This window comes from Panicum hallii, chromosome 2 (assembly GCF_002211085.1).
Source record: "Panicum hallii strain FIL2 chromosome 2, PHallii_v3.1, whole genome shotgun sequence".
Lineage (NCBI taxonomy): Eukaryota > Viridiplantae > Streptophyta > Magnoliopsida > Poales > Poaceae > Panicum > Panicum hallii.
The window spans coordinates 4413766-4439543 of NC_038043.1; the positions used below are offsets into that span (position 1 = coordinate 4413766).

Below are 25778 nucleotides of genomic sequence, written 5' to 3' on the forward strand. Positions count from 1 at the left end.
AGGATGGAAATTCAGAGGCCACGAACACCAAATCCACAGGAGCACAGCCGGAAAATATCAAAATTTCAGAGTCCGCCGCCGCCCTACTCCGAGCAATGGAGCTCTCCGTCGTGCCCTCCATCTCCCTCTCCCCGCGCCGCGCGCTTCCGCTCCCGGGCAGGAGGGCGGTGCGGCGGCCGGCCTTCGCCTGCCGCTGCAGCTGCTCCCCGGACGAGTCGCGCGGGTCCACCAGGCGGTGGTTCGCCTCCCTCCTCGCCGCCGCTGCAGGTTCTTGATTGCTCTGCTCTGTTCTGCTCGACGGTTCGCCGGGGTGCGCGTTCTGAACTTCTGATCGTTTCTTGATGTTCCTTGGCGCAGTGGTGGGAGTTGGCGTGGCCGGAGGGGAAGCCGGCGCGGTGTCCACCAGCCGGAGGGCGGTAAGGACCTGGCGACCTTGTACTCTGCTACAGCATTTCTCAAGATGTTGTAAGGATTTGGTTGATCTTGTGAAGTTGGGTTGAGATGTCTGTGTATTGTTTTCGTATGTTTGGTTGATTGAATGGGCAGCTCAGGGCGTCCAAGATTCCGGAGAGCGAGTTCACCACCCTTCCCAACGGCCTCAAGTATGCACTTGCTCCGATTCTACTTCATGTCAGTCTGTTTTTTTTTTAGAGTTTAAGCATTAGCAAGCAAAAGACATGTCGGTCTGATGTTGGGTGGATTTGGTTCTGTTGTGTGTTGTCTCATGTATCAGCATCACTACACATGGGCATGAACTACTGCTTACTGATTTTTTGTTTTGTTGTTTGGTACATGGAAACTAGAATTAGACTGGATACTGTACTGGGCTCAATTTCCTGGTGTGGCATTCCACTGATGATGAAGGGCGCTGATTATTTTTTTTAAATGAGTTCTTCAAAATAGGCCATTTCGCGTGTGAAATTCTTTATTCAGAGTTCAGACACTGTTCTGATCTTTGTTTGACTGAATGCTGAAGCATGCTTTTCTATTGTTTGACTATGGATTAACTTGCCAAATTTCTGACCAGGTACTATGACATCAAGGTAGGAAGTGGGGCTAAAGCTGTTAAAGGATCCCGTGTCGCGGTAAGTAACTAAGTACTGATTCGTGCATCTTGGACCTAGTGTAGCATGATCTAACCGTAATGGATAAATCAGTGCCATATGCACTTGTACTGCAGTATGCAAATCATAGCTGACACTGACACTGAACAGAATAATCCCAAGGAAAGGAAACGTAAGCCTGAGATCTCTCGGGTCCTGAGACTGGGAACTCTGAATTGTGCTCATTTGTTTACCGACTTGAAGGCTAAATTTCATATCTAGAAGTTATTTCTTTCAGATGTGATTGGTGCTCCTGTTTGAAGCATGCTTACCAGACAATCTCTTGTAGTCTTTTTTTTTGTATCTTGCTCATGTTTTGATAATCATGTGATTCAATTAATGTCTTGCTTGTTAGCATGCTACAAACGGACTACTGAAAAGTGTGCGCTAAACTAAGAGGATTCCAGTTGAACTTTGAATGGTTGTATATATATCAATGTTGTCACACATAACAATAATGAATCATGAACTACTTGCATACGACCTATATGGATGTTTACCAGCTGCATCTTTATTATTACAGATCCATATTTTGTTTCGTATAATGATCGATGCTTATGTTATTGTAGGTACATTATGTAGCCAAGTGGAAGGGCATCACATTCATGACAAGCAGGCAGGGTCTTGGTGTTGGTGGTGGAACGGTACTGCTATGACATCTTCTGCCTCTTTCTCCATATGCTACATGTAGTTCTCACATTAGAATGCGTTTTCAACTTATACATGTCAGCCGTTATAGTGAGCTAAATTTTCCTGACATATTATGAAATTGTGGTATTGGTGAAGTTCCTTGCTCAATATATTTGTACTTATGTTTATGATTATTTCAGTGCTTCTTTATTTGCATGAGTTGAGGTTATTGCCATTTTTGGTATACAACAAGTCCTGATTAGTTTTCTGATTTTGATATTTATGGGATGATCATAACTGATAGTCTCAGCTATGATTATTTTATATTCACTGCCTTTTACATGCCCTAAAAGTTATGTGCAGCCATATGGTTTTGATGTTGGCAATTCTGAGAGAGGCAATGTTTTAAAAGGACTGGATCTTGGGGTTGAGGGAATGAAAGTTGGTGGCCAGGTCAGTTAATACCAAGTTTTAATTTTGTTTCGATCTATGATCTATCTTTTCAAATAAATAAATGCATTGAATACCTAGACAAATAGTACAGTGCCGCTGATTCTATAAACTACCAGAATGAGGATAACTAAGTTCTCCCTTCATATAAATCTTTATCAAAGACAATGTTAATGGTATTCCGATAATCTGTTAAACCAAGATAATTGTGCAAGTTACTTGTGGCGCATAAAAATAAAATATTGAATATCTACTTGTGTTTCCAATAAAAGAATAGATGCATGGCAAATGTGGATCTACTTCCTTTACTTCATTCTTTTCAACAAACATATATGAGAATCTTTAATAGCATTGGAAAACATAATAATGGAATTGTCAGAGGTTGATCATCGTTCCTCCTGAATTGGCGTATGGAAAGAAAGGTGTCCAAGAAATTCCTCCAAATGCAACCATTGAGGTAAACTGTCTTGTTCCCATGTAATTTACAGAATCTGTCCTTTTTTTTCAGTTGTATGCCCTGGTTCAGTTTTGCCTTATCTCCATCTATTTTTTTTTACGCTCTCTCTTTTCGACAGCTGGATGTTGAGCTACTATCAATCAAGCAGAGTCCATTTGGGTAAGTGTGGTTGACCAGTTGTAACTGACGTTCTATTTTTTTTCTCCAACTGTCACTATAATATAAGTTTCCTTTTTCCAGGACTCCTGTGAAGATCGTCGAAGGATAACTGTGCATAACATTGTAAAGAGAATGGTACATATTTGTGTAGAAAGTAGAGTGTTGCTTCGAAAAAGGCTAGTTTACCAAGATATACTGGTGGTATTGCATTGATAGTGCACTCATGTAAGATTTTGAACTCCATTGAAATATATAATTCGTTTTCCGCTTATATGTGCTGAAAATAAATCATCTATCCCAATTTCTATATTGCCTGTACTGCTTAGAAAAACCATTTTCGTAAATAATTAGGTGGAAACTAAAGTATAGAAGGTTCCTAGCTCGATAGCTATTTGAATAAAAATTAAATTGACGATTTGGGCTTCAATGTGCAGTTTTATGATTGAATTAAGAAAGTACATATGCATTTGTGTAAATACAGAAATAAGAATAGGCAACTAGAGCTGTAAAGCAAAAGCCGAAAGGTAAGGACCTAACTGGGCTGTCTTCATCTAGCACACGCAAACAAAAAGGTGGATTTTACCCATCACGCAAACCTGGCTTATCTGTGGTGAGTTGGTCTACTTTCTGTATAAGCATGTCCCTTTTTCACCTGTTTTATTACTAATTCTATTCTATAATCAGCCATATCCACAAGGAGGGAAGCCTTGACTGGTCGAGAAGGTTCCATGCTGCCAGCAGATGATCCTTGGCAATGTTTTTCAAAAAAAAAGAAGAAGAAGAGGGAAACCTTTGCATCTTCTGCCTGCAAAGTTTATGCTTTCTTCTCTTAATAATCAAGAAATGGAACAATACTAATCTTGCTCTGAAAGATAAAGATGAGTTCCAAGTTATTTAAAACTCTAGCTGTTAGTCTTTATCTCAGGTATATTTATGTGAAACAAGATAAAATGGTATGGAAGAACCCCAACATATGCATTTGCTTATTCAGAAAAGAACTTTGTGCGTTCTTGACCAAAGATCGCTGTTAACGCAAAATCCACGGATGGTTAAATACCTGAACAAACTTGGCATAGTTTAGCCCTGAAGGCAAAGCAATGTAGGAACAACTTTGGGTTGGCATACATATAGTAGTTAAAAGGTTATTCAACTGAGCCTGAAGGAATGATGAAATCTTTTCAATGGAAAGTAAGAGGGCAGAGTGCATCACGAATCTCCTTCTGAAGATAGTTTTTCCCCTAGCTTTTCCCCTGGCTGGTGCTTTTATCTGTGACCTGATAACAAACAGGGCAAATAGGCACAGTAGTTACACAGACTCATCTGAGAGTTCATTCCAATTGGACCAATCATCCGGTTCAATCTGCAAAGAAGAGGAGCAAGAAGAAATGGAGTCAACTCGTCAGGCATCGCGAAGGTTGGCGCGAACAAAGAGTGCCTGCAGCACTGCAGGTAGGCTTCAGATCAGTGAACTTGCAAGGCAGGCTTCGAATGCCGAAGATGTTATGGTGGTAGAGGCCACTGAAAGTTCTTCAGAAGATACAGCCCACAAGCAGCTCCAGGATGATCAGAGGATGGTCACCGACGAGATTGCAAGCCTGAAGATCATGGTGTCGGCCCTCGAAGACAGAGCTTGCAGCATCGAGTCGCAGTTCCACGAGTACTGCGACATGAAGGAGCAGGAGTCGGCGTACCAGAAGATGCAGATCATGTGCCTGGGCATGAAGCTGGAGCTGCTGGAGTCCCAGAACCAGCGGCTCGAAGCAGCTGCTGCGGAGATCCGGGCAGCAGCCGAAGAGTTTGCGGCCATGAAAGGCAAGCTCGACATGCTGCAGAGCAAGCTCAAGAAGATCACCAAGAGAAGCAAGCAGGATTCGGATGCTTTTGGTGAGAAAATCCTGGCTCTTGATGCCAAGCAATCCCAGATGGCGAGAAGGTGCGAGGAGTTCGAGCAGTGCATGGAGGAGATGAAGCAGCTGACGCTGCAGCTGCAGGAGCAAAAGGAAGCAGTAAACAATGAGGTAATTCGTTGACAATCAAATGCTCCTGTTGGTTTCATCTTTGCATTTGTTTGATCGGTGATGAGAACTGCGATCAGACGATGAATTTGATGGAAAGCTGTTCTCCTTTTTCTGCAACGCGTTGCAGAACGTGGAGGTGGTCGTGGAGAGAAGCTTGCGGAACCTGTCGAGCGGCCGGGACCTGGTGGACGGGCTGGAGGCGCTCCGGGACCGGTGGGCCGCCGGCATGGAGGAGATGATCTACCTGGGCTGGATCACGGCGTGGCTGCAGCACGACCTCATGCTCATCGACGACGACGGCGGCAGCACCTACGACGGCGACGAAGACGGCGGCGCCGTACTCGGTGTCAGCGCCTACGACGACGACGACGGCCGCAAGGGCGGGCGCCCGGCGCCGGAGGACGAGGAGAGGAAGAAGGGGGAGACGATGGTGGCCGCAGCGGCGCCGAGCAACGAGGTGGAGCTGTGCAAGGCGGGGTCCGTGTCGTCGTCGTCGTCCGGGTCCGCGGGCCGCCCGCGCCGCATCGTGGAGGTGGAGCCGCCGCCGCCGGCCGCATCGTGCCTGGGGTTCGCGGCGGCGGGAGGGCGCAGCAGCAGCGGCGGGGACGGCGGCGGGTGGAGCATCGGGCGGCCGAGGCTGCTCCGGAAGCTCCGCGGGTGGGCCGGCGCCGGCGGGACCAAGGCCGGCGACAGGGGCAAGGCGCGGTGCAGGATCGCGGGCCCGTGCTGTCAGAAATGAAATAAATAATTACAGTGATTGGTCCCTGTGTAGACTCCGTATTTGCTTGTGAAAATTCGAGAATGTTTGTTTTAAAAAAAGGATTCGAGAATGAAAATTGAAATTTGTTCTTCGAGAAGACGTGGGAAAGAAAAGGTTAGAATCGCATGTGACGGTGAGAGAGAGAGAAAATGGTTGATTTGTACGTGTGTGTTTGGGAGCCGGGAAGAGGGAAGAATGCGCGGTGTCCATGTGCTCTGGACAGTTCTTCACATTCTTTACTAGCTGTTCTAACCTTCATGGGGATTGCAGTCAGGATCTACGTTGTCGTTCGCAGATCGAGCACGTTTTGTTTAGCTGCAAACTAATGTGCGTTCTGAAATGAATTAAAGAAAAAAAGATTCTCCCGACTCATAAACGTATTTTGGCTTTAGGATTTCTATCCTACAAACTTCTTCTTTTAACTTTGAGTATATATAAACATAGAAAGTCAGAAAGTGCAGGCTGATAATCTGAAAAAATCTTTTACTTAATGGAATACGTGCTCAGGCAAAATTTCTTTATGAAAATCTTTGCTAGATCATCATTGTAAAAAAAGTACTCCACCGTTCTAAATATATAGGAATATAATATTATATATCTAGATTTGCTGAAATGTTATACAATTTGGAACGGAGTATTTGTATAATGTTTAACCGTGCACACATCTTGGGCTTCGGATTTTCGGGCGCCTGTAGGCCTGGAGCAACAAATTGAAATGGAGTCTGGAGCACCGCGACGGCGTCGCGACGTCTCAACGAGAGAGGACGGAGATGGGAACGGTCCTCGGCTCCCCTGGCGCGGCGCCACGGCAGCACGCGGCGCGCGGCCGCGTGTAGCCTTCTCCGCTTCTCCCCCCTTGCGGACGCGACAGCAGATGCCGCATCCCGCATGCGGCGCCTTGAACTCGCCGTGACTCCGAGCCGAGACCGGGACGCGAGACCGCGAGGGAGGGGTACGCATTGAAGAAGGGGTGGGCGCCGCTCGGCGCGGCGGCGGCCGGGGGCCTCGCCGCCCCATGCATGCGTCGTGTCGATGCCGCCGCGCCCCCGGTCACCACGTGCCATCCCGCGCCCCGCCTCGCCTGTCGCCGCCGGACACGGCGGCGCCCTGCCCCTTCCGCCCCTTTGCTCGGCTCGCTTCTCTTTCCCGGCTGCAGCATGGTTGCATGGCGACGCCTGGGCGTGGCAGCCTGGCACGTAGCGGTAGCGCAGCGGGGGAGCAGGGGAGCACGAGTCCAAGATCTCGCCTCAGGATTGATGCATCATGGCGATGGCGCGCGGTTTTTCGCGCAGGCACCCCCAGCCTTATCGCTTATTCGCGCCGTCGGTCTGTTCAACGGAAGAGACGATGGTTATTCTTTTTTAGTTCTTTCGACTTTTAAATTTTTTTTCTCAAATACGTAAGAAGAGAATTGCGTATCTTTAAACTTCTAGGTTCGTTCAGGATTTCGGACGTTATCTTCTCTATACTTCCGAAAGCAGAAGGAAATTCAAGAAACACAAATGCATTTTCTCGGCTGCTGAGCGAGAGCAAGAAACTAAATTACATTACACACTTGTTTTTAACAAAAGTATAAAACTCCTCTCGGAAAATAAAAGCAAAGAAAATGTCTCCGAGGATGACTGATAAAATTGCTAAATGCTATATAGTCTTTCTCCTTTTCTTTTTCCTTCTCTTCCTTGCGAGAGGAATATAGTCTTCTCCTTGGCCGTATATCAATTATTTCTTTTGCAGTATTCGTCAAGCTTTAGTTCTCAAATTTGGCGTGCTTTGTACTGTTTTTTTAGAAATTGAGGTCTTGTACCAAGTCGCTTTAACGAGAAAGCAATGCGTACATAGGCAGTGCTCAATGCAGGAGATTAGAATATAACGATATTACTAAAGTATTTCTTTCTTTTTTTAACTTATTATTATGATATACTTGACGTGCACACAGTTTTGTATAAATTTATCTGAATTAAAGCAAGCGAAAAGGGAACCTATTACCCCATGGACTGGAAATAAAAACCTGAGAAACAAAGGAACCCAACTACAATATCCCCTCATCCAGTCATTTGACCAAACTAGGCCTTAAAATACTGTGTTCATCGATCTCGTGGGTCCCACACCCCTTCTAGTATTTCCTACCGACTCGTACTTGCTTTTCCTCCTCCGTCGCCATCAGCAAACGCAACGCGCGCACACATGCCTTTCTTCCTCGCCATGGCAAGCATCGCCGCCCACAAGTGCGTAGCCACCCCACCCGCCGCCGTCCTCCTCATATGAACATGTCCTAAGTTTGCCGCCGCATGCAAACGCACCTCGCAAGGCACGGCGAAGCTCCGGGTATGTATAGCTTGTGATGTCTGCGTCGTCCTTGCCTTGACACCGAGGCCAAACCAGCCATGCGAGCATCCGTCTCCGCCTCCTCCGCGCAACCTTGCTTGCCGTGCTTGCACAGCCATGGAAACGGCAGGGCGGTCGCCGCCGCCTATGCCGTGGCGGCGTGCCTTGTGGCGGTGACCTTCTTGGCGCTGGCTGCCCTGGACCCCAGGGCGCAAGCTTCCAGCTGGTTCTTGTCGTCGTCGTCGTCTTCCTCCCTCTCCTCTTTCTCCTCCTTGCAGCCGAGCGGAGGTGGCGGTGCCTCTGAGCACCTGCTGGTCACATCCAGCTCGTACTCCGACGACGGCGACAGCAGGAACAGCACCGGCAAGGAGGTGCACGAGGAGGTGCAGGTTGGTGGTGATGACCTCCTGCTGTCCTTGATCAACCCCAGCTCCGGCCGTGGCGCGCCTCAGCTCTCCGTCACGCCGCCGACCGCCGCACCGGAACTGGAACCGACGCCGGCCGCACTGGCTCCACCTGCAGCGACGGTATGCAGCCCAACTACTAGTTCATGGTGTGTTTTTTTTTTAATTTTCTTCTGATATTTAACGATTTCTGGTTAGTTCGTTGGCATAATTCTTGAAATGCACTGTTTTCTTAAAGGAGAAATGAATTGCTATTTGGGACATGTCATGCTTGCTGGATAACAGTACCCACTAGTAGTGTGTTTAGTTGATAAAATTGTGAAATTAAATTAAGAAACGGAGCAATATTTTGGACTACAAAATCCCTCTGTTCAGGATGCCCATGATCAGAACTGAACTTGTAAATCAATTCTTATTGTTGCTGGCCTAAAATGGATGCCAAAATTCACTGGTAATTTGCGCACGTGGATATTTACGGCGTAGTAGGAGTACTCCCATCATTCCACCTTTTGGTCAGAGCATCATCATCTTACTCCTTGTCCACTTTTCCGACAGTGCTTACTTCACTTCGATCACCATCGAGTTCATCAGTAGATTTCCTGACAACAATTCAATGATGGTATAGCTATTGGTGTTGCGACGCCGTTTATCTTCGATCGAACGGCTGCTGTCACGCGCCAAATAGGAATTAATTAATTACATTTTTGATCAAAATCCTGGAGCAGATTTACCCAATAGAAACAGAACACCTCATCTCAGAGAAGGCAAGGTGTTCTTGGCTTTCCAGCAACAATTAAGGTGGAAGGAAGGACGGATCCGTCCTTCTGCTGAATTGGCATGTGTGTTTACGAAGTCTTGGCTCATCACAAACTTTCAGAATCATCGGGGGGACCGCAGGAGAATATACAGACCTGCTTGCACTTCGCAATTAATTGGAGAAGCTACACAGTGTAGCTAAACTAGTAAAATGCGTTGCTTGTGCAATTGAAATTGTTCACGGATTAGGATGGGCAGCTTCCAACGACCTGTTTTAATTGCGTAACAGGTTTCCGAATCCGCAACTGCCTTGTGTTGCCGGTTCCTGAGAAAGGAAGTTAGTTTTAGAATAACTCCTGAAAGGTATCCAAATCTCTTCCACCATCCTTTCTTTATTTCTAAAGGGTTCCCTTGGGTCCATTTAGATTAAAAGATAGGTTAAAAGAGGGTGAGATAGATTTAGAGGCCACTGCTGAAGCTGAGGTTAAAAAACTAGTAGAGAAGCCCTTACTCAATAACTATACTCAATAAGTACAGGGTCTCGTTTTAGGGTCATTTCTGAAGATGCTCTGATGTTCCCGCAAAAAGTTTGTGAAGCTGCAAATGCGCATCTGAAATTGCATTTCGCCACAATTGTAGTAAACAACCTGTCCACCACTAATGACCAAATCTGGATTCTGGAGTATCTAAGGGGGTGTTGGGTTGGAGCATCTAAGGGTGTGTTTGGTTCCAGCAGGGCTAATAGTCCTGTCACATCGAATGTTTGATACGAATTAGAAGTATTAAATGTAGATTAATGACAAAATTAATTGCATAACTCCCTGGCTAATTCACGAGATGTATCTATTAAGTCTAATTAGTCCATGATTTGATAATATTGTGCTACAGTAAATATGTGCTAATGATGGATTAATCAGACTTAATAGATTCATCTCGCGAATTAGCCGGGTTATGCAATAAGTTTTATAATTAACTTATATTTAGTCCGCTTAATTAACATCCGAACATCCGATGTGACAGAGCTAAATTTTAGCCTTTATTATCCAAACACCCTCTAAAGATTTAGCCCTTGTGATCCAAACACCCAGCCTCTGCAAGCTTCTCTCAGTATTTGGGCAGGGGCGAATATTTTGTACACAGATTCACGATCTGTTTCCAAACTGGCCAAGCGGACTTTGTATTTGCATGGAGTTTTGAACAGAGAATGTTACTAGGATGGGTTGCTTAGATACGATTTTGTGTTGCAGGAAAGTTCAGATGAGGTGATCGAAGCCACACCACAGGTGCCGAGGAGAAGGGATGTAAAATTGGAGAGATTAGAACTTGGTCTGGCCAAAGCTCGGTCGGCGATAATGGAAGCTATCAAGAACAAAGACAAGAGGCCTCCGTTGGCTGACAAAGATTATGTGCCAATGGGGCCGATCTACAGGAATGCCTATGCATTTCACAGGTACATAATTCTCCAGCTGAAACTTAATTGTAGTTATTAAGAACAATTAAATACCTGATTGTTCATGGAGGCAATATTTGCAGTGCCCACACTGATACTGAATTTTCTGAACATCCCTCTGCTGTCAACACAGGAGCTACTTGGAAATGGAGAAGCTGTTCAAGGTGTATGTGTACGAGGAAGGCGAGCCGCCGGTGTTCCACGACGGGCCATGCCGCAGCATATACTCGACGGAGGGCAGGTTCATCTACTCCATGGAGATGGAGAGCCGGCTGCGGACCAGGGACCCGGACCTCGCCCACGCCTTCTTCCTCCCCTTCAGCGTCGTCAAGATGGTGAAGATGATCTACGAGCCCAACTCGCACGACATGGGCCCGCTCAAGCGCACCATCTCCGACTACATCGGCGTGCTGTCCGCCAAGTACCCGTACTGGAACCGCAGCCTCGGCGCCGACCACTTCATGCTCTCCTGCCATGACTGGGTAAGTTTGCTATGATTTATGTTTTGTAAATTGTAGATCATTGACTTGCCGTTTGAGGAATTTAAGCTGAACTCTACGGATTCTTTTGAGCAAGAGAACTCTACGAATTTGAATTTTGTGCCAGGGGCCGTATGTGTCGTCGGCGAATGGTCATCTATTTGGCAACTCCATCCGGGTGCTGTGCAACGCCAACACGTCGGAGGGCTTCAACCCGTCCAAGGACGTGTCCCTGCCGGAGATCAACCTCCGCACCGACGTCGTGGACCGGCAGGTTGGTGGCCCCTCGGCGTCGCGCCGCCCGATCCTGGCCTTCTTCGCCGGCGGCAACCACGGCCCCGTCCGGCCGTCGCTGCTGGCGCACTGGAAGGGGAAGGGGCAACCCGACGTGCAGGTGAGCGAGTACCTGCCCCGCGGCGTGTCGTACACGGACATGATGCGGCGGAGCCGCTTCTGCCTGTGCCCCGGCGGGTACGAGGTGGCGTCCCCGCGGCTGGCGGAGGCCATCTACCTGGAGTGCGTGCCCGTCGTGGTGGACGACGGCGAGTACGCGCTGCCGTTCGCGGACGTGCTCAACTGGGACGCGTTCGCCGTGCGGCTCCGCGCCGCCGACATCCCGCGGCTCCGGGAGGTGCTCTCCGCCGTGTCGCCGCGGCACTACATCCGAATGCAGCGGCGGGTTCGGGCGGTGCGGCGGCACTTCATGGTGCATGGCGGCCCGCCGCGCCGGTACGACGCGTTCCACATGATCCTGCACTCGGTCTGGCTCCGGAGGCTCAACGTCAGGATCGCCGCGCGGGGCTAGCTGATTTCTCCTCGGAGCTTGGCACGCACCTGCTAGCTGACAGATGACGCGGTCTGATTGTCTGTGTTAAACACTGTGATGAAGAGTGAGTTCCTTGGGTTGTTGGTGTAAATTTTGAGTGGGGGTTGGAGGAATCTTGGAGCTGCATTTTGGAAATGAAATGGTTGACATCCATCTTCAAAAAAAGAAGAAAAAAAGGAGAAACGGTGCACTAGAACATGGTTTCTTGCAGTCTGTTTCAGTGCAACCTGCACACACAGACACAACTAAGGGGACGGTGCACTGTATAAAATCGGTGAAAGGGACGATCAGGAGCCATGGTTTCTTGTAAGCTAGCAGTAGCAGTAGAAACGGCCGTATGCTTCTGCGTTTGTTTTCACTTACTAGAACACGCGCCTATCATGATCATAACATTGGGTACAGGAAGTATCTATAATGAAATATCAGCATATCCTGAACTAAGGTTCTGTAGGTTACATATTTATATGTCATGACCAAAATTTGTAGCTATCAAATAATTTAGCTATACATCCAAATAAGGAGAATAGTGAATCAAATTTTTTATTGCCATGAGTTTAACAAAAGCATGTATCAGTATAGTTTTTTAAGCTCATCGGACTATGATCAGCAGACGATCAAACACATAAAAGGCCGATTGCAACTGGTATAGGAAAAATGGATGCCGATGCGACTTCGGCAGATGATCAAACCTAAAAAAGAAGGCTACCCACAACTGCTATGAGCAAACTGGATAAGACCTCCCCTTCTGGCTATGCATCCTCGCTTGGGTTGTAAAGCAAAAGAAATATATGAATCATGTGACTTGGTGATATATAATTAGGACATGTAAAGAATTTGTTACTCAGATCTCGTCCTACACATCAGAATATGGGTGCAAGATAGTGGATAAAGACGGTGCAAAAAATTACCTTAGTTTTAGTATAGGCATCTGCACCGGCACCATCATCATCTCCACACCACCTTTGTCAGTTAATAGCTTCCTAGCAGTTTTTTTCTAGAAGATGGGCGAGATCTAGAAGTACATATATATAAGTTTAAATTTTATTTCTAATACACAATCGATAAAAACTAAAAATTAGAATGTTAGTGAACCTAAATTTTTCTTGTAACTCTTTTCTTTGTCTTATTTGTAGAATCATTAGATGTATTTGCATTGATAGCAACAATAGTGTCTTATGATAAAACACGCTAAAAAGAAGCAATTAAGGTCACTGCAACTCACCTACACAAATGACTATCACAGACAGACAGCTGCACCATGCCTAAATTAGCTGCAAGTATTTTTTTCCCCAAGCTGACTGAATACATAAAGAGCAGGTCTAATCACATATGTTTAACTTCTTGTGCGTATAAAAAAAAAGTTCATTGATAGCTCAAAATTTATTGTACAATGTTCAAATGATGTGTTGGTGTTTTCTTTCATTAATGTGTTATCTAACCTACTGGTCAGGAGCATAAGTATGTACAATTTCTTTTTAAGAATAACAAACACTACATTATAAATATCAAGTTAATAGGAATGTGCAGTAGCTAACTTGAACAGATACACACGGCATCGGACGCAGGTCGTGTGCGTCCGAGCAGCAACAGGCCGAGGGAGGGGCCCCAACCGCCGCGTCAGAAGCCCCGTGAAGCATCAACGTGCGCCGGTTCCGCGAACTGAGCATACCTTGGCAGTTAAGGTTCCTTGCAGCGGAATATGTCTACCTAGATTCAAATTGCAGACTTGATATAGGTGCTCATAATTTTCTGAATTATTGTAGAATTTTACCGGTGCTATTTTTTCAGTGGTAGGCAACATATCCATTAACAGCGAAGCGTCTGTGGTGACTTTGTCAATTTTAAAAATCTACTAGCTCAATTTTTCGAAGTTGCTCATAGAAGTAAGGTTGTGTATGTGTATTTATAGAGATAAGTGTATGCGTATTCGAAAAGTATCATCACCGGTTCCCATTTGTGTGCGCCTACACTCCACTGTGGCTAGCCTCATGCGGTTCTGGTATATAAAAAATGCGTCGTTCAAATTCTTTTTTTTTTAAAGGGGAGCATGCAGTTTCTATTGGTCGCAGCCTTTCAGTCCTGGAGCGCTGGGAGCTGCGGGACCCGCGTCGGGCGCCACACACGTTGCGGGAAGCCCGGACAGAGCTCCAGAAGGCAGTTTCTTCGATTCGATTGAACATTTCAAACTTCCATGCTATTGTTATACCTAATGCCCATAGCTACGTTTTCACTTATTCGATTGAACATTCCAAGCTTCCTTGCTATTGTTATACCTAATAATGCCTATAGCTACTTTTATTTTTTATTTGTCCATTCCATTTAGAAAACCTTTATCCGCTCCATTCGAGAGAGTTGAAAATAGCATAGCCTCTGGGATGTTGGCATCGACCTTCTGTCTGTTTTTCCTACCATCGCCGGTCACCGCTCATCATCAACAGGAGATGCATGCACCCCCATCTATAATAATATATCTTCAACCATTAATGAGTTTATTTACAATATTATTTGCTTACCATCACTTTTGATGAATCAAATTTATTGACAAGAGGAATAAGGGATGCATGAAAGATAAGAGAGAGGCTAAGCTCCTTCTTCCTCCATCTCTATTCTCTAGGGTGCTCATGCACCTCTCCCCCTGGATCCGCCCCTGGAGTAAGCAAGAATGCATAATTGTTATTGTCTCAATCTAATCCTCATATAAGGCAATGTGAAAAAAAGGGTCAAATGATAATTCATTTACAAAGTTCAGCAAATAATTTATTTATGCACATAGATGACTTTATTATACATTCAGATATATTTTCATTAGAATCTTTCATGTACTTGTTTCAGTGACACCTTATTTAGTAGCGTGGGCAGCACCATAGGTCCGTAGCTGGGGTAAAACACCTCCTATTCACCATGCTCAGAAATGATGTATGAAATTATTTCTCGTGTATTTCTTGTGGTTGATGGTGTGAATTGCTGGTTTAAATATTCGGAACACATGATGAAATTTGGTAGCTACAACAGAAGTATAAAAAATTCTCAGCTGTCAATTACTCGTGTACAATATGTAAAAATTAGCAGCTGCAATTTACTAGCAGCACAACAGATAGCAGTTGTTAATTTATTTGTCGTTGGGCCTGCCCCTTGCTCTCCTCCATCTTCCAAACAGCTATCGAGATAGGGATATGGGAGGCACGTGAGTCCGAACGCTATTATGAATGTGCGATCAACACTACACTATGTAGAGGCGGAGGAGCATTGCCTAGAAAATCGCCAGCCGAGACTTTTATTCCACAGGATAATTTAGCCCTAGGGTGTTCATGCCCCCTCCCTCTAATCCGTCCTTGGAGTAAGCATGAATGAATAATTGTTATTATCTCACTCTAATCCTCGTACAAGATAATGTGAGAAAAAAGTTCAAATGTAGTTCATTTAAAAAGTTCAGCAAATAATTTATTTATGCATATATGATTTCATTATACATTCACATATATTTTCGTTATAACCTTTCATATACTTGTTTTAGTTTTAGTGATACCTTATTTAGTAGCGTGGGTAGCAGCGTAGGTTCGTAGCTGGGGTAAAACACCTTCTATTTACCGCGCCCGGAGATGATGTATGGATCCATGCTACTATTATTCTTTCCAGCGTCTTCCAGCGTCACCATCGAGTTGTTTACCTGCTCTCAGCTTGCTTGATTCTTTTGTACCGCCCCAAACCGACCCTGGTATCTTCGGATGAAAATCATTTTTTTTTGCAGCCGGCCACGTCAGCCCGCACGGGCTGATTCCGAATTTCAGATAGGCACGCACGACACCGACCGACGCACTGCCCACTCATCGCGCTAGCCGCCGTCACGCGCGCCCCGCCGATCCTAAGGCTGTCTCCAGCGGTTCGCGGTAAACGGTTCGGTACCCTAAAATCGGAGCATACTGTAGTAAGCCACGACTCCAGCGGTCTTCTCCAAACCGTTCGGTAAAATGGGGGAGGGGGAGAGCGTCCCGCACAGAGGGAGCGAGGAGCGCCGTCCTCCATTCGCCTCGCGCTCCAGCGCATCTCCGCCAGCGCCTTCCGCGCGGCCGCGGGAAGAAACTGCCGGGGAGGGGAAAGCGACGGCCGCCGTTGGGTCGCCGGTGGGGGAGGGCCTAGCGGGTGCGGCGGGCCGCGGGCGAGCAGATCTGGAAGAGGGGCGGCGGGGCCAGATCGGCGGGCGCGTCTCGGTCGGCAGCGGCCTTGCGCTGGAGGGCCGCCGGGGGCGTCTGGGGCCTGCGCACGGGGAGAGGGAAGTCCCGGCCGGCGTCCTCCATCCCCTTCTGCGCGGGCGCAGGAGGAAGCAGCCGAGCGGGGTCCCCGGCGCGCGGCGGATCTGGAGGAGTGCGGCAGTTCGTCCTTGGGGGCCGCGGCCGGAGGGGAAGGCGAGAGTGACTCGGGGCCGTCATCTGCAAAGGGAGGGGGCAGCGGCGAAGGGAGACGAAAGAGGCGGCGGTCGGCACGCGCTCGACGGCGGTTCATCTCCAGATCCGCCGACATCCCGTCTTCCTCGAAGCGGCGCCGGAGGGAAGGTAAGCTGTTCGATTTCGTTGTTTATTTATTGACTCGAGCAAGCTGCGGGTAGGTTGCTAGCTGGTCGGTATTCAAATCGCCGCCGGCCACCGCGGTCGCGGCTGCGGGTTATGGTTGATTCGGGGGTTCTCGGTGCGGGATTGGAAGAGTGGAGGCACGCGGCTCTCATCAGCTGCTTGGGGTTGCTGGTGTGCAGGGTAGGCTAGGTGGCGGATTTCAAGATCGATTTGAGCCGTGTTTGTTTCCTTTCCCCATCTCCTGGTAGTGGATCCTGGTGATTTTGAGCTGGCCGTTCTTCCCCATTTCTTTGCGCACTTGACCCTTCTCGCAAAATTAGGCGCCTCTGGTTTCCTTCTCGATGCCCACATACCGTGATCTGGTTCGACCAAATAGGTGGTCAAGCCTTTCACCATTTTTTTCGTGTTGCTCTTGATGGGAAAGGCCACATCGGCTTGTTCCTGGGATTGAGGCAGACTAAATTCAGACCACGGCCTGGTCAAGACTCATGGGAAATGTAGCCTGTAGGTTATGATTGATCCTTGTACGTGTTTATTCCAGAAGCCAGAACTTTATCCAGAGTTTTCCACGACACATTAAGATACTGTCTGAATTAGAGATCAATTTATATATCATGAATCATATTCTGACCTTTCACTACTTCCCTTGGCCGAGCGCAGGGTTGCCAATTGTTTGCGATGTAGTATGTTCTTCCTTTTTCGTGGTGTGTGTTGAGCTTTGGACCCCTGTTCCTTGGCTCAGATGTACTGTAACGACTCCTGTTTCCTCTTAATGAAAAAATGTGCTCCGACACAGTCACAAAAAAAGATGTAGCTACTCCATGCATTATACACATGTATGTATGGTGCTGATACTTGCCGCTTCCTTAGTCAAATCTCATCAAGGAATTGTGCATGTCATTTCAAATTATACCTTGCTGTTGGGTCACATGTTTGTGGTCCAGCTATGAATCTTCAGGGGCACATTGGTGAAAGGAATTTGGCACTCATCATGCTGGTGATATCATGATAGCATAAACATAATATCATGCTGACTATACACTGCGTATCTTACTATCTTACATCTGCCCATTGCACTAGCTATTAAGGTTGATCAAGCTTCTTATGTGTTATATGCACTGGTGAATTGCATTGCTTGTTTTTCTAACTTTATTTGTGGCGTGCTATTAATTATCAAAAGTAGATGATTATGTAACTGGGCGCCTATGTTTCAGTTTCAGAAACAGCAGTTGCACCTCAACTTACTTTAACTCTTAACTTTGGCATAGGCATCTGTATATAAATAGTAAAGTAACTATATATTCTTCATTTTGTGGAGTTAAATTCTGTTACGATTTTTTAGGCTAACGGCAGGGGAGGCCCCTACCCTTTTTTGTATAAAAGGGGAATATACGTACAGGTGGATTACATGAACACTAGGTCCAAAACAGAAAAGCAGAGTACATGTAAAAAAATTACTCAGCCAAGCATTTAACAGTAGTAATTATTTTGAATAGGATGAGCAGTTGGTTTGACACTGTGGAGTTACCTGCTTGTTTTTCTGATGATTGGGTTATCTTGCATTCCTTTCGCTTTCAGCTAAGCAATTTTACTATTATGTAGTAGCATTTTTTACGTAATGGTTAAGCTGATTCTTTATAATGCATTAGCAATTTTTGCAGTTGTATCTAGGCACTCTTTTAACAATACTTGTGTTGAGCTTGTTGTATCTTTTAGTTTTGCTGTCTTTTTATGTATTCAGCCTGAAAAGGTAGGTAGGGATCATGCAATAATATTGTTCTAGATGGACAATAATATGGTTCGCAATAGGTACCTTTTTAGATAACCAATAATACTGCATTATGGATAGTTGATGCAGCTGTACCAACAGGCAGATTAGAGTGTGACAGTGTTGGATATTGCCTTAGCCGCTGTCCTGTTGCCTTTTCTTTGCATATTTTTCCCCCTCTTCTTTATTTCATTAATTTCAGAGTGCATCATGTCAAATGTGCTACCCTTCAGTATATTGTTTGCACCACTTACCTTTAGGAAATTTTTGCAAAAACGAGAATTCAGTATGCACATCATATGGCTATGGGTCATACACTTATATTGTAATGATTAAGCAGAACAATGTATTTAAATAGGCTATTTCAACTGAACATTAATCATAAATATCGTTTGTACTGCAAGTGACACAAGTTTTTGTGGTTTGTGATTTGTAGGGTCATGGACCGCGTGACCAATTACGCCATGCAAGGATGCAGCAACAATGACGAGATAGAGGAGGTTGAAGCTGCTGCCAATGCTGCCTCTCGGCAGCATTGGATGGGATCCTTCCACCCATACGGAATGCCGGCACCAGTACCCCCTTATTTTTACCCTGCTCCACCAACCATGCCGCCTCCAGCAGGACCCCCAATGCAGCAGGTGAGTGAAGGTCCGAGGGTCCGAGGGGGGACCCCGATGCTGGGAAAAGTGGTCAGAAGGTTAAGCTTCCAAATTTCAATCCCGAAGAAGACGTGAACCTGACAAAGTGGTGGCTAAACATAAGTACTGACCCGGTTGTCAACACCGGGCAGCGGAAAGAAGGGTTTTGGTTACGGATCATGAAAGGGTACAACTCATCTCGAGGGGTTTACCCGGAGAGATCGCAGAAGTCGCTCACGACTCGTTGGGACTACATCAAAGAGTGCTGCACCAAGTTTTCCGAGTTCTACAGTTGCGTTCTGCGTTTGAATCCCAGCGGCATGTCGGACGCGGACAAGGTACTTGACCTGCTTCTCAACTTCTGTACGTTTCACAGATGGACCGTCCTAGGCCTGGATTTAACTTATATACAGATATCCAAATTATACAATTGATACACCTCTTTTTTGTCTATGCTGATCTTGTTCAGACGACGGAGGCAATGGCTCGGTATGCTGCGGCATTGCAGAAGCCTTTCACCCAGATGCACTCCTGGAAGTTGTTGAAGGATGAGCCAAAGTGGGAGGCGTGCATTGGGGCTCACTCCAAGGTACATGTGCTCGGCGACGACTCCGCCGATGCAGCAGCTGGCGGTGCCAACGGAGTGGCCGGTGCTGCCGAGTCTGATCCCCCGTCCTCCAGCGGGAGCAAGAGGCCGGCTGGGAGGGATACCACTAAAGCAGCGAGCAAAAAGGCCGCCACATCGTCGTCCTCGTCGGAATACATTTCACAAATGAATGATATGTGGGGCAACAAGCTGTCAATAATAAAGGAGGGTCAGGCTGAGATGGCCACCCACCACGCCACGATGTGTGTGCTGCAGGAGAAGAAGATCACTACGGACAGGGAGCTGCAGGAGAAGAAGATGGCTGTGGAAAGGGAGCTGGAGGAACGTCGTCTGGCGCAGGAGGAACGTCGTCTGGCGCATGAGGATCGTCGGCTGGAGATGGAGCAGAGTCGGGCCGCCAAGGAAGAACGCGCGGAAGAAGAACGTATTCTTAGTATAGATCTCGACAGGTGCTCGCCAGCGCTACGATTGTTCTACAAGCGACAGCAGGAGCAGATCCTTGCGAAGTACTCGTTGCCTCCTCCCTGACTGGTATCGCCCTTACCAGCTGATGTTGTCTGTATTATTTGAGAACTTTGTGTACGATTGCGGAACATTGCGTGTATTCCTTATCTTCGAACTATCGTTACATGTTTGAGAACTTTATGTGCTGCGTGTTGTATGAGCAGCGAGACATATTGTTACATGTTTGAGAACTTTTAGTGCTGCGTGTTGTAAGAACTGCCAAAATTATTGTTTAAATGAACTGTGTGTTGGACTCCATTTAGATTGATGGAAAATATTGCTCTCTGCACATTGTTAACTGTACTGTTAACTTAATACGATGCCCAACCTGGAGCAGGCTTGTCCCTCCAGTAACGATGACTGTTATGGGGTAAAGCGCACCGGCGTAGGCATGATCGGCCATATCTGACGGGTTGCTAGTGACACATTCAGTGTACCCACCGCTGGCATCTCCGGTTCTCCTTTTATTGAGAGTAAAGGTTACCATTTCATTGATTAAATTGATCATCACAGAGGGAAGACTGAGAAACTCTGGTGCTACATGGAACCATACAGATTTAGAGAGCTGATCGGCAGATCTAGTAAGTACATGAACTACCTCATTACATCATTTGTTTAGATGAATAAAAGAGAAAACAACAGTAGAAGCACTCGCCGCTTTCTTGATATCCTGAGTGATGATTCCCGTATAGGAGCGATCAGTGGCTTGTGATCGGAGCTTCTTAATCAAAGAGAGAGAATCCGTCGCCATTACGACCTGCTTATATGGGAGCCTAGAAGCGAAGAGAATTGCTCGCCCGAAAGCAATAGCCTCCGCTAATTCAGGATTTGTGATCTTATCAATGCCCTGCCTGCAAGCAGCTAGAAACTCCCCTCTATGGTTTGTGATCACAATACCCAATCCCATTCGATTAGTTTTCTTAAACAATGCTGCATCTACATTCATCATAACCCATCTTACCGGCAGGTGGTTCCCAATGTTTAGGCTTAAGGAGTCACACTTGTTGGGAGCGACAGGTTCATACATATGCAACAGCACCATATCCACATATGTTTTCTTGATCATCTTTTGAAGAAGTGACACTGACAGAGCCCATGGACCGTGGAAAAATGCATTAATCTCATCTATCTATCCACGTTAATACCTTCAGTGAAATGTAAGAAAAGAGCTACATACAGGCCACGGGGCAAAATCAGAATTAAGCTACAAAAATTACATCTCACTTTTAGTTACAACAATTCATGGCTTTACAATTCCATGAAGCTTCCATCCCCCAAGACCAGCCAGAGAAAAAGCCTGCATACCATGTCGTGTAGGAATTTAGTAAATCAGCTGAATTAAACAAAAACTATGGAGGAGAAAGGGCGAAAAGAAGACTACTTTGCAACAAATCTAAACTAACCTCAACCCATGATTTCCCTGCAGCTTCTAGCAGCGCCGCATTACATGTCTCAAGAACAACTGAATCACCAGAAAACATAGAGGCTGCTTCCTCCCATCCTTTATTATGACCCATGCACCTGAGTAATTATCCTAAAGAAGTGTCATGATATGTCTAGCAATGAGGTATCAAGCACAGGCCTTAAAGTGAATATGATAGAAACTTGAAGCATAAATCAAGAACAAATGATAATGAACAAAAACTTGCAGGCGACTCACATGACGGTTAATATCTCGTCGCTCGAATATTCACAGATTGCCTTTTGTAAATGCTCTGCAGTTTGGCCATCCATCGCTGAAATTGAGTAGAAACTTGGGATGAAGTGTACCACTGCTTGAGACAATCCCTGAACATGTTCTTGCAGGATCTTAAGAGTTTCCTTTGTGCGCATTGCATCACTGTGTAGAAAGAGATTTATCAACAATAACATGAATAACATATTCTATTACTATGCATATTAGTTAATCAAATTATATGACTATTTGATCATCTTTATTTTCCAAAGACACTAAACAAACAGGTTAGAATGTGCAAATAATGTTTGGCTCTGAGAAAGAATTCATCAAAAAAAAACAAGACAACAGTGAAATGGAGGAATTGAAAAGTCTCTACATATTCATTCTGTTAAAACAGATTAACACAAAAAAGGAAATAGTATAATAAATCTCATGAGCAACAGTATATGAGCCTGGCTCCATGAAAGAAATAACACATGAGCAGAAAAACAAGATGATATGTGTAATAGAACAGTCTTGCAGTTCATTCTGCTTAAACATGTTGGTGCCAAAAGGAAACTGAAGTGCAACAATTCATTTGATGACGCTTACATATTCAAACATATGAACACCAAATCTATATGTAAGAAAGTGCAGGATCTACCCCATCCCTTGGGGAAGAAAGGAGAGAGAATAATGAAACCACTAAAGCAGAAGCTACAATATAACAATCGTGATCCAAGTAAGACACACTACACCAAAATTGCATATTAAGGAAAGAAAAATAGAAAACCGAAACCCGCTTGCAAAAATAAAATGAAAAAGAAAAAAGAAATGCAAAAGCATTCAGTTAGATAACAGAGACAATGTTTCACATGCAACCAAATTGCATCTTTAAGCTTCCATACTTTATGGGCACCATATTCGTATTGTAAAGCCATGATAATCCATGCATACACTGTTACACACATAGGAACACACCTGCACAGGATAAGCTCGGGTATCCACCCCATCTGTTGGAGTTTATTAGAAACGCTGATTGCGTCAGCTCTCCCAGCCTTGCTTAGAGGTCTGTCATGATCTGACATTAGGACACATATTAAACCCTGTTCTCCAGAAAGAAATGCAAGAGGCCAGCAATCACAAAGGAAACACATATCGGTTTTTAGCAATGGATTCCCTTGTTCGCAGAATTACCAATTCAACCTAATATCAACAATAGTGTATCTCGGTTAAATGGTAAACGTATCCGAACAATGAGCTATATGATTTCAGCAATGCTCCTTCCTATCCAATTGAAGGTGAATTGACAGACAAACTCTTGGAACCCTCGAGCGCCCAGCCAATCTGGCGCAGCACGTACCTCATGAAATTGCATGAAATTACATCCCGTATGAAATCAAGCTTGATATATTCCATGAAACAGTCATAATTGTAAAATTAAAGTCCAGTTGTACATACCTGCTTAGCTCATGAAATTGCCGGTCACACATGTGGCACATCGGTCGCACTGGTAACCATCGACCCATGTAGGTTCCAATTATGCACAATTAGGTCTGACTGCAGGCGAAAATGGACATCACGATCTCGTAGCCGGTGATGTGCTTGAACAAATGCATGTCGGTCCACCAAGTTCCCCGTTGATAGGTCGACATGCTGCCCGGGATTTTCAAAGCTGGTGTTCGTTGCGCTGTCACCCTCGTCCTCGATGATCATGTTATGCATAATTATGCATGCGGTCATCATATCCCGCACGTCGTCCCTGTCCCATGGATAGGCCGGCCCACGAATCACTGCCCACCGGGCCTGAAGCACACCAAATGCTCTCTCAACATCCTTGCGAGCACCCTCCTGTTTTGCGGCGAAGAGGCGAGTCTTCATCTCCATCGGATGACGGACGGTCTTCACAAATGCGGGCCAGTCTGGGTAGATTCCATCTGCCAGGTAATATCCCATATTGTATGAATGCCCATTGACTGTGAAGTTCACCGGCGTCGAGGTCCCCTGCATGAAGCGGTCAAAGAGACTCGATCTGTGAAGAACGTTGATGTCGTTGCAGCTACCTGGCATTCCAAAGTAAGCGTGCCAAATCCATAGGTTCCTGGACGCCACAGCCTCTAGAATCATAGAAGGTGATTTCCCACGGCCGGTGAACATGCCCTTCCACGATGATGGGCAATTACGCCACGTCCAATGCATGCAGTCTATGCTGCCAAGCATTCCCGGGAATCCCCGTTGTTCACCTTCCTCGACGAGGCGGCGGACATCCTCTTCAGTTGGCGCTCGCAGATAGTATCCACCAAATGCATCGATGACTGCTCGACAGAAATGCTTCAAGGCCTCTTGAGCTGTCGAGGGACCGATACGCACATACTCATCGACCGCATTGGCTGGTAATCCGTAAGCCAGGATGCGAATGGGGGCGATGCACTTCTGCAAGGCAGATATTCCCATAAGGCCTGTGCAGTCCGGACGCTGGATGAAATAAGGATCCACCCTCTGCACCGCGTCGACAATCCGAAGGAACACATGCCGTCGCATACGGAAGCTGCGGAGTCAAAGACAACAAGTATTAGTCCACTCGCCATGAAAACGCAGACAACATTATGTAACACATGCATGCGACGGACCGTTCTCGAAACAGCCGGTCACCATACACCGGCTGGGGAGCGAAGTAGTCTGCCCATATCCGACGGAAACCATCATGGTGATCACGAGGTACGATTTGGCGAGGCACCCTTTCGCGAGGCAAATGGGGACCCGACATGCACATCGTCATGAGGGTGAAGTCCTCCAGATCGTCTAGCTCCATCTCCATTTCTCGCTGATGTGCTTCTCGCTCCATCTCCGTGTGCTGTAACCACTCGTCGAAGTCCATAGTGCGGGAGGGGCGGCAGAGCTGACTTGAAAATAATGCAATGCTGCAATATTTAAGTAATAAGAACTGATCTATTTGTGTTTAGCTGTCCAAAAACAGAATTCACATCAAGAAAACGCTGTCTAAGAACTTTTGTAACTTTAGGATGTATGTATCCACCAGTTGGATATAGATGCCGGTTTATAACCTTAATTAAAAAATAATACGATGTCTGAACTATCGCAGTTGATCAGGGAATACATTAACTTATTAAGTCTGTGATTAATAGTAACAACGCACGGCTTGGGTTCTATCGCAAACAAAGGTAATAGTACATCTTAGAACCTACCTACTACTTTTCGTATCTCCCAAGCAGCTAGCCGTACGCTTAGAGCATCTTCAAGAATACCTAAACAATATGAATATAGTCCTAAAAGATAGTTTTGGGATCTTGCCAAAAATTATTCAGAGAAAAAATGCTTCCCACCCAACAGTTCCCAGAAATTGTTCTAAAAACATTTAATAGTTGCCACAAACATATATGAAAGTGTCTAGAAACAACACACAGAGAATCTAAGGTGAGATATACCCAAACTATTAAGCAAAGAAGAATCATGCTAATCCATTTCAAATTTTACAAGATCGCATCCAGTACCACCAATCTTGGTTTTTAATTTTACATCTCCGTGCAAATTTCTGGTAAAACCAACTAGAGCACCGGCCAAAATTGTAACTTTGGACACTCCAATTTCAATAACAATAGGGCGGAAGAAAATACCTCGTGATGGAACGGAGGAACAATCAGAAAAAAATTGAAAGATGACGAGGTCAGAGTGTGGGTAGTGGAGAACTGGAGATAAGCCAGATGGCGAGGAGGATGGAAAGAGAGGCGCAAGTCACGGGCGGGGCGCGGGACGGCGGCGCGCGGGACGGGCGGGGCGCGGGAGGGCGGCGGCGCGCGGGACGGCGGCGAGGCGCGGGAGGGGCGGCCGCGCGCGGGACGGTCGGCGGGGGCGGTAGGGCCGGCGGGCGGAGGGGCGCCGGGGGAGGGGCGGCGGGCGGGACGGGCGGCGGCGGGGCGCGGGACGGGCGGCCGCGCGCGGGACGGGCGGCGGGGCGCGGGAGGGCCGGCGGGCGGAGGGGCGCCGGGGGAGGGGCGGCGGGCGGAGGGGCCGCGGCCGGAGGGGCGCAGGGCGCACGCGGCAGAGGGCGGAGGGGCTCGGGCGGAGGGGCGCAGGGCGCAGGCGGCAGAGGGCGGAGGGGCGCAGGCGGCAGAGGGCGGGGCGGGGCGGGGCGGAGGGGAGGGCGCGGCGGGGCGGAGCGGCGGGCGGGGCGGGGCCGGGGCGTAGGCCGGCGGGG

The 25778-nt window shown here is 46.7% G+C and overlaps 5 protein-coding genes across 6 annotated transcripts; 3 read left to right on the forward strand and 2 right to left on the reverse strand.

Moving 5' to 3' along the window:
* Positions 1 to 3070, forward strand: LOC112881490 (peptidyl-prolyl cis-trans isomerase FKBP16-4, chloroplastic). The gene is made up of 9 exons (XM_025946198.1): positions 1 to 267; positions 358 to 416; positions 547 to 602; positions 1028 to 1085; positions 1673 to 1747; positions 2097 to 2186; positions 2563 to 2640; positions 2759 to 2799; positions 2881 to 3070. The coding sequence occupies exons 1-9, from the start codon at positions 96 to 98 to the stop codon at positions 2906 to 2908; spliced, it is 657 nt and encodes a 218-aa protein (XP_025801983.1). The 5' UTR covers positions 1 to 95; the 3' UTR covers positions 2909 to 3070.
* Positions 3071 to 3224: 154 nt separating this feature from the next.
* Positions 3225 to 5674, forward strand: LOC112881489 (protein CHUP1, chloroplastic-like). The gene is made up of 3 exons (XM_025946197.1): positions 3225 to 3409; positions 3484 to 4817; positions 4945 to 5674. Exons 2-3 carry the CDS (start codon positions 3981 to 3983, stop codon positions 5554 to 5556), a joined length of 1449 nt encoding a protein of 482 aa, XP_025801982.1. The 5' UTR covers positions 3225 to 3409; positions 3484 to 3980; the 3' UTR covers positions 5557 to 5674.
* Positions 5675 to 7792: 2118 nt separating this feature from the next.
* On the forward strand, positions 7793 to 12092 carry LOC112882592 (probable glycosyltransferase At5g03795). The gene is made up of 4 exons (XM_025947676.1): positions 7793 to 8429; positions 10310 to 10512; positions 10646 to 10994; positions 11119 to 12092. Exons 1-4 carry the CDS (start codon positions 7962 to 7964, stop codon positions 11794 to 11796), a joined length of 1698 nt encoding a protein of 565 aa, XP_025803461.1. The 5' UTR covers positions 7793 to 7961; the 3' UTR covers positions 11797 to 12092.
* A 9011-nt stretch (positions 12093 to 21103) lies between these two features.
* On the reverse strand, positions 21104 to 22830 carry LOC112882195 (uncharacterized protein At3g52155, chloroplastic-like). 2 transcript variants are annotated; one of them, XM_025947191.1, is made up of 5 exons: positions 22812 to 22830; positions 22544 to 22643; positions 21566 to 21745; positions 21309 to 21426; positions 21104 to 21202 (listed from the first exon to the last, which is right to left on the reverse strand). In XM_025947191.1, exons 2-5 carry the CDS (start codon positions 22573 to 22575, stop codon positions 21146 to 21148), a joined length of 387 nt encoding a protein of 128 aa, XP_025802976.1. In that variant the 5' UTR covers positions 22576 to 22643; positions 22812 to 22830; the 3' UTR covers positions 21104 to 21145. The 2 variants fall into 2 exon arrangements, with proteins under 2 accessions (XP_025802976.1, XP_025802975.1); XM_025947190.1 differs by lacking the exon at positions 22812 to 22830 and having other exon boundaries at positions 22544 to 22787.
* A 217-nt stretch (positions 22831 to 23047) lies between these two features.
* On the reverse strand, positions 23048 to 24440 carry LOC112880222 (protein ALP1-like). Its single transcript, XM_025944729.1, has 2 exons — positions 24193 to 24440; positions 23048 to 24110 (listed from the first exon to the last, which is right to left on the reverse strand). The coding sequence occupies exons 1-2, from the start codon at positions 24438 to 24440 to the stop codon at positions 23048 to 23050; spliced, it is 1311 nt and encodes a 436-aa protein (XP_025800514.1).
* Positions 24441 to 25778: the final 1338 nt, after the last annotated feature.

Excerpts from the sequence above, each read along its gene's own strand:
- LOC112881490 (XM_025946198.1), top strand. The coding sequence starts at position 96 with ATGGAGCTCTCCGTCGTGCCCTCCATCTCCCTCTCCCCGCGCCGCGCG. Across the intron at positions 268-357 it reads CCTCCTCGCCGCCGCTGCAG|TGGTGGGAGTTGGCGTGGCC; the intron begins GTTCTTGATTGC and ends TCCTTGGCGCAG. Across the intron at positions 1,748-2,096 it reads TTGGTGTTGGTGGTGGAACG|CCATATGGTTTTGATGTTGG; the intron begins GTACTGCTATGA and ends AGTTATGTGCAG.
- LOC112881489 (XM_025946197.1), top strand. The coding sequence starts at position 3,981 with ATGGAAAGTAAGAGGGCAGAGTGCATCACGAATCTCCTTCTGAAGATA. Across the intron at positions 4,818-4,944 it reads AGGAAGCAGTAAACAATGAG|AACGTGGAGGTGGTCGTGGA; the intron begins GTAATTCGTTGA and ends AACGCGTTGCAG.
- LOC112882592 (XM_025947676.1), top strand. The coding sequence starts at position 7,962 with ATGCGAGCATCCGTCTCCGCCTCCTCCGCGCAACCTTGCTTGCCGTGC. Across the intron at positions 10,513-10,645 it reads AATGCCTATGCATTTCACAG|GAGCTACTTGGAAATGGAGA; the intron begins GTACATAATTCT and ends CTGTCAACACAG. Across the intron at positions 10,995-11,118 it reads TGCTCTCCTGCCATGACTGG|GGGCCGTATGTGTCGTCGGC; the intron begins GTAAGTTTGCTA and ends ATTTTGTGCCAG.
- LOC112882195 (XM_025947190.1), bottom strand. The coding sequence starts at position 22,719 with ATGTGTTTCCTTTGTGATTGCTGGCCTCTTGCATTTCTTTCTGGAGAA. Across the intron at positions 21,427-21,565 it reads GACGAGATATTAACCGTCAT|GTGCATGGGTCATAATAAAG; the intron begins GTGAGTCGCCTG and ends ATAATTACTCAG. Across the intron at positions 21,203-21,308 it reads CAGGGAAATCATGGGTTGAG|GCTTTTTCTCTGGCTGGTCT; the intron begins GTTAGTTTAGAT and ends CATGGTATGCAG.
- LOC112880222 (XM_025944729.1), bottom strand. The coding sequence starts at position 24,440 with ATGGACTTCGACGAGTGGTTACAGCACACGGAGATGGAGCGAGAAGCA. Across the intron at positions 24,111-24,192 it reads GACCGGCTGTTTCGAGAACG|CTTCCGTATGCGACGGCATG; the intron begins GTCCGTCGCATG and ends TTGACTCCGCAG.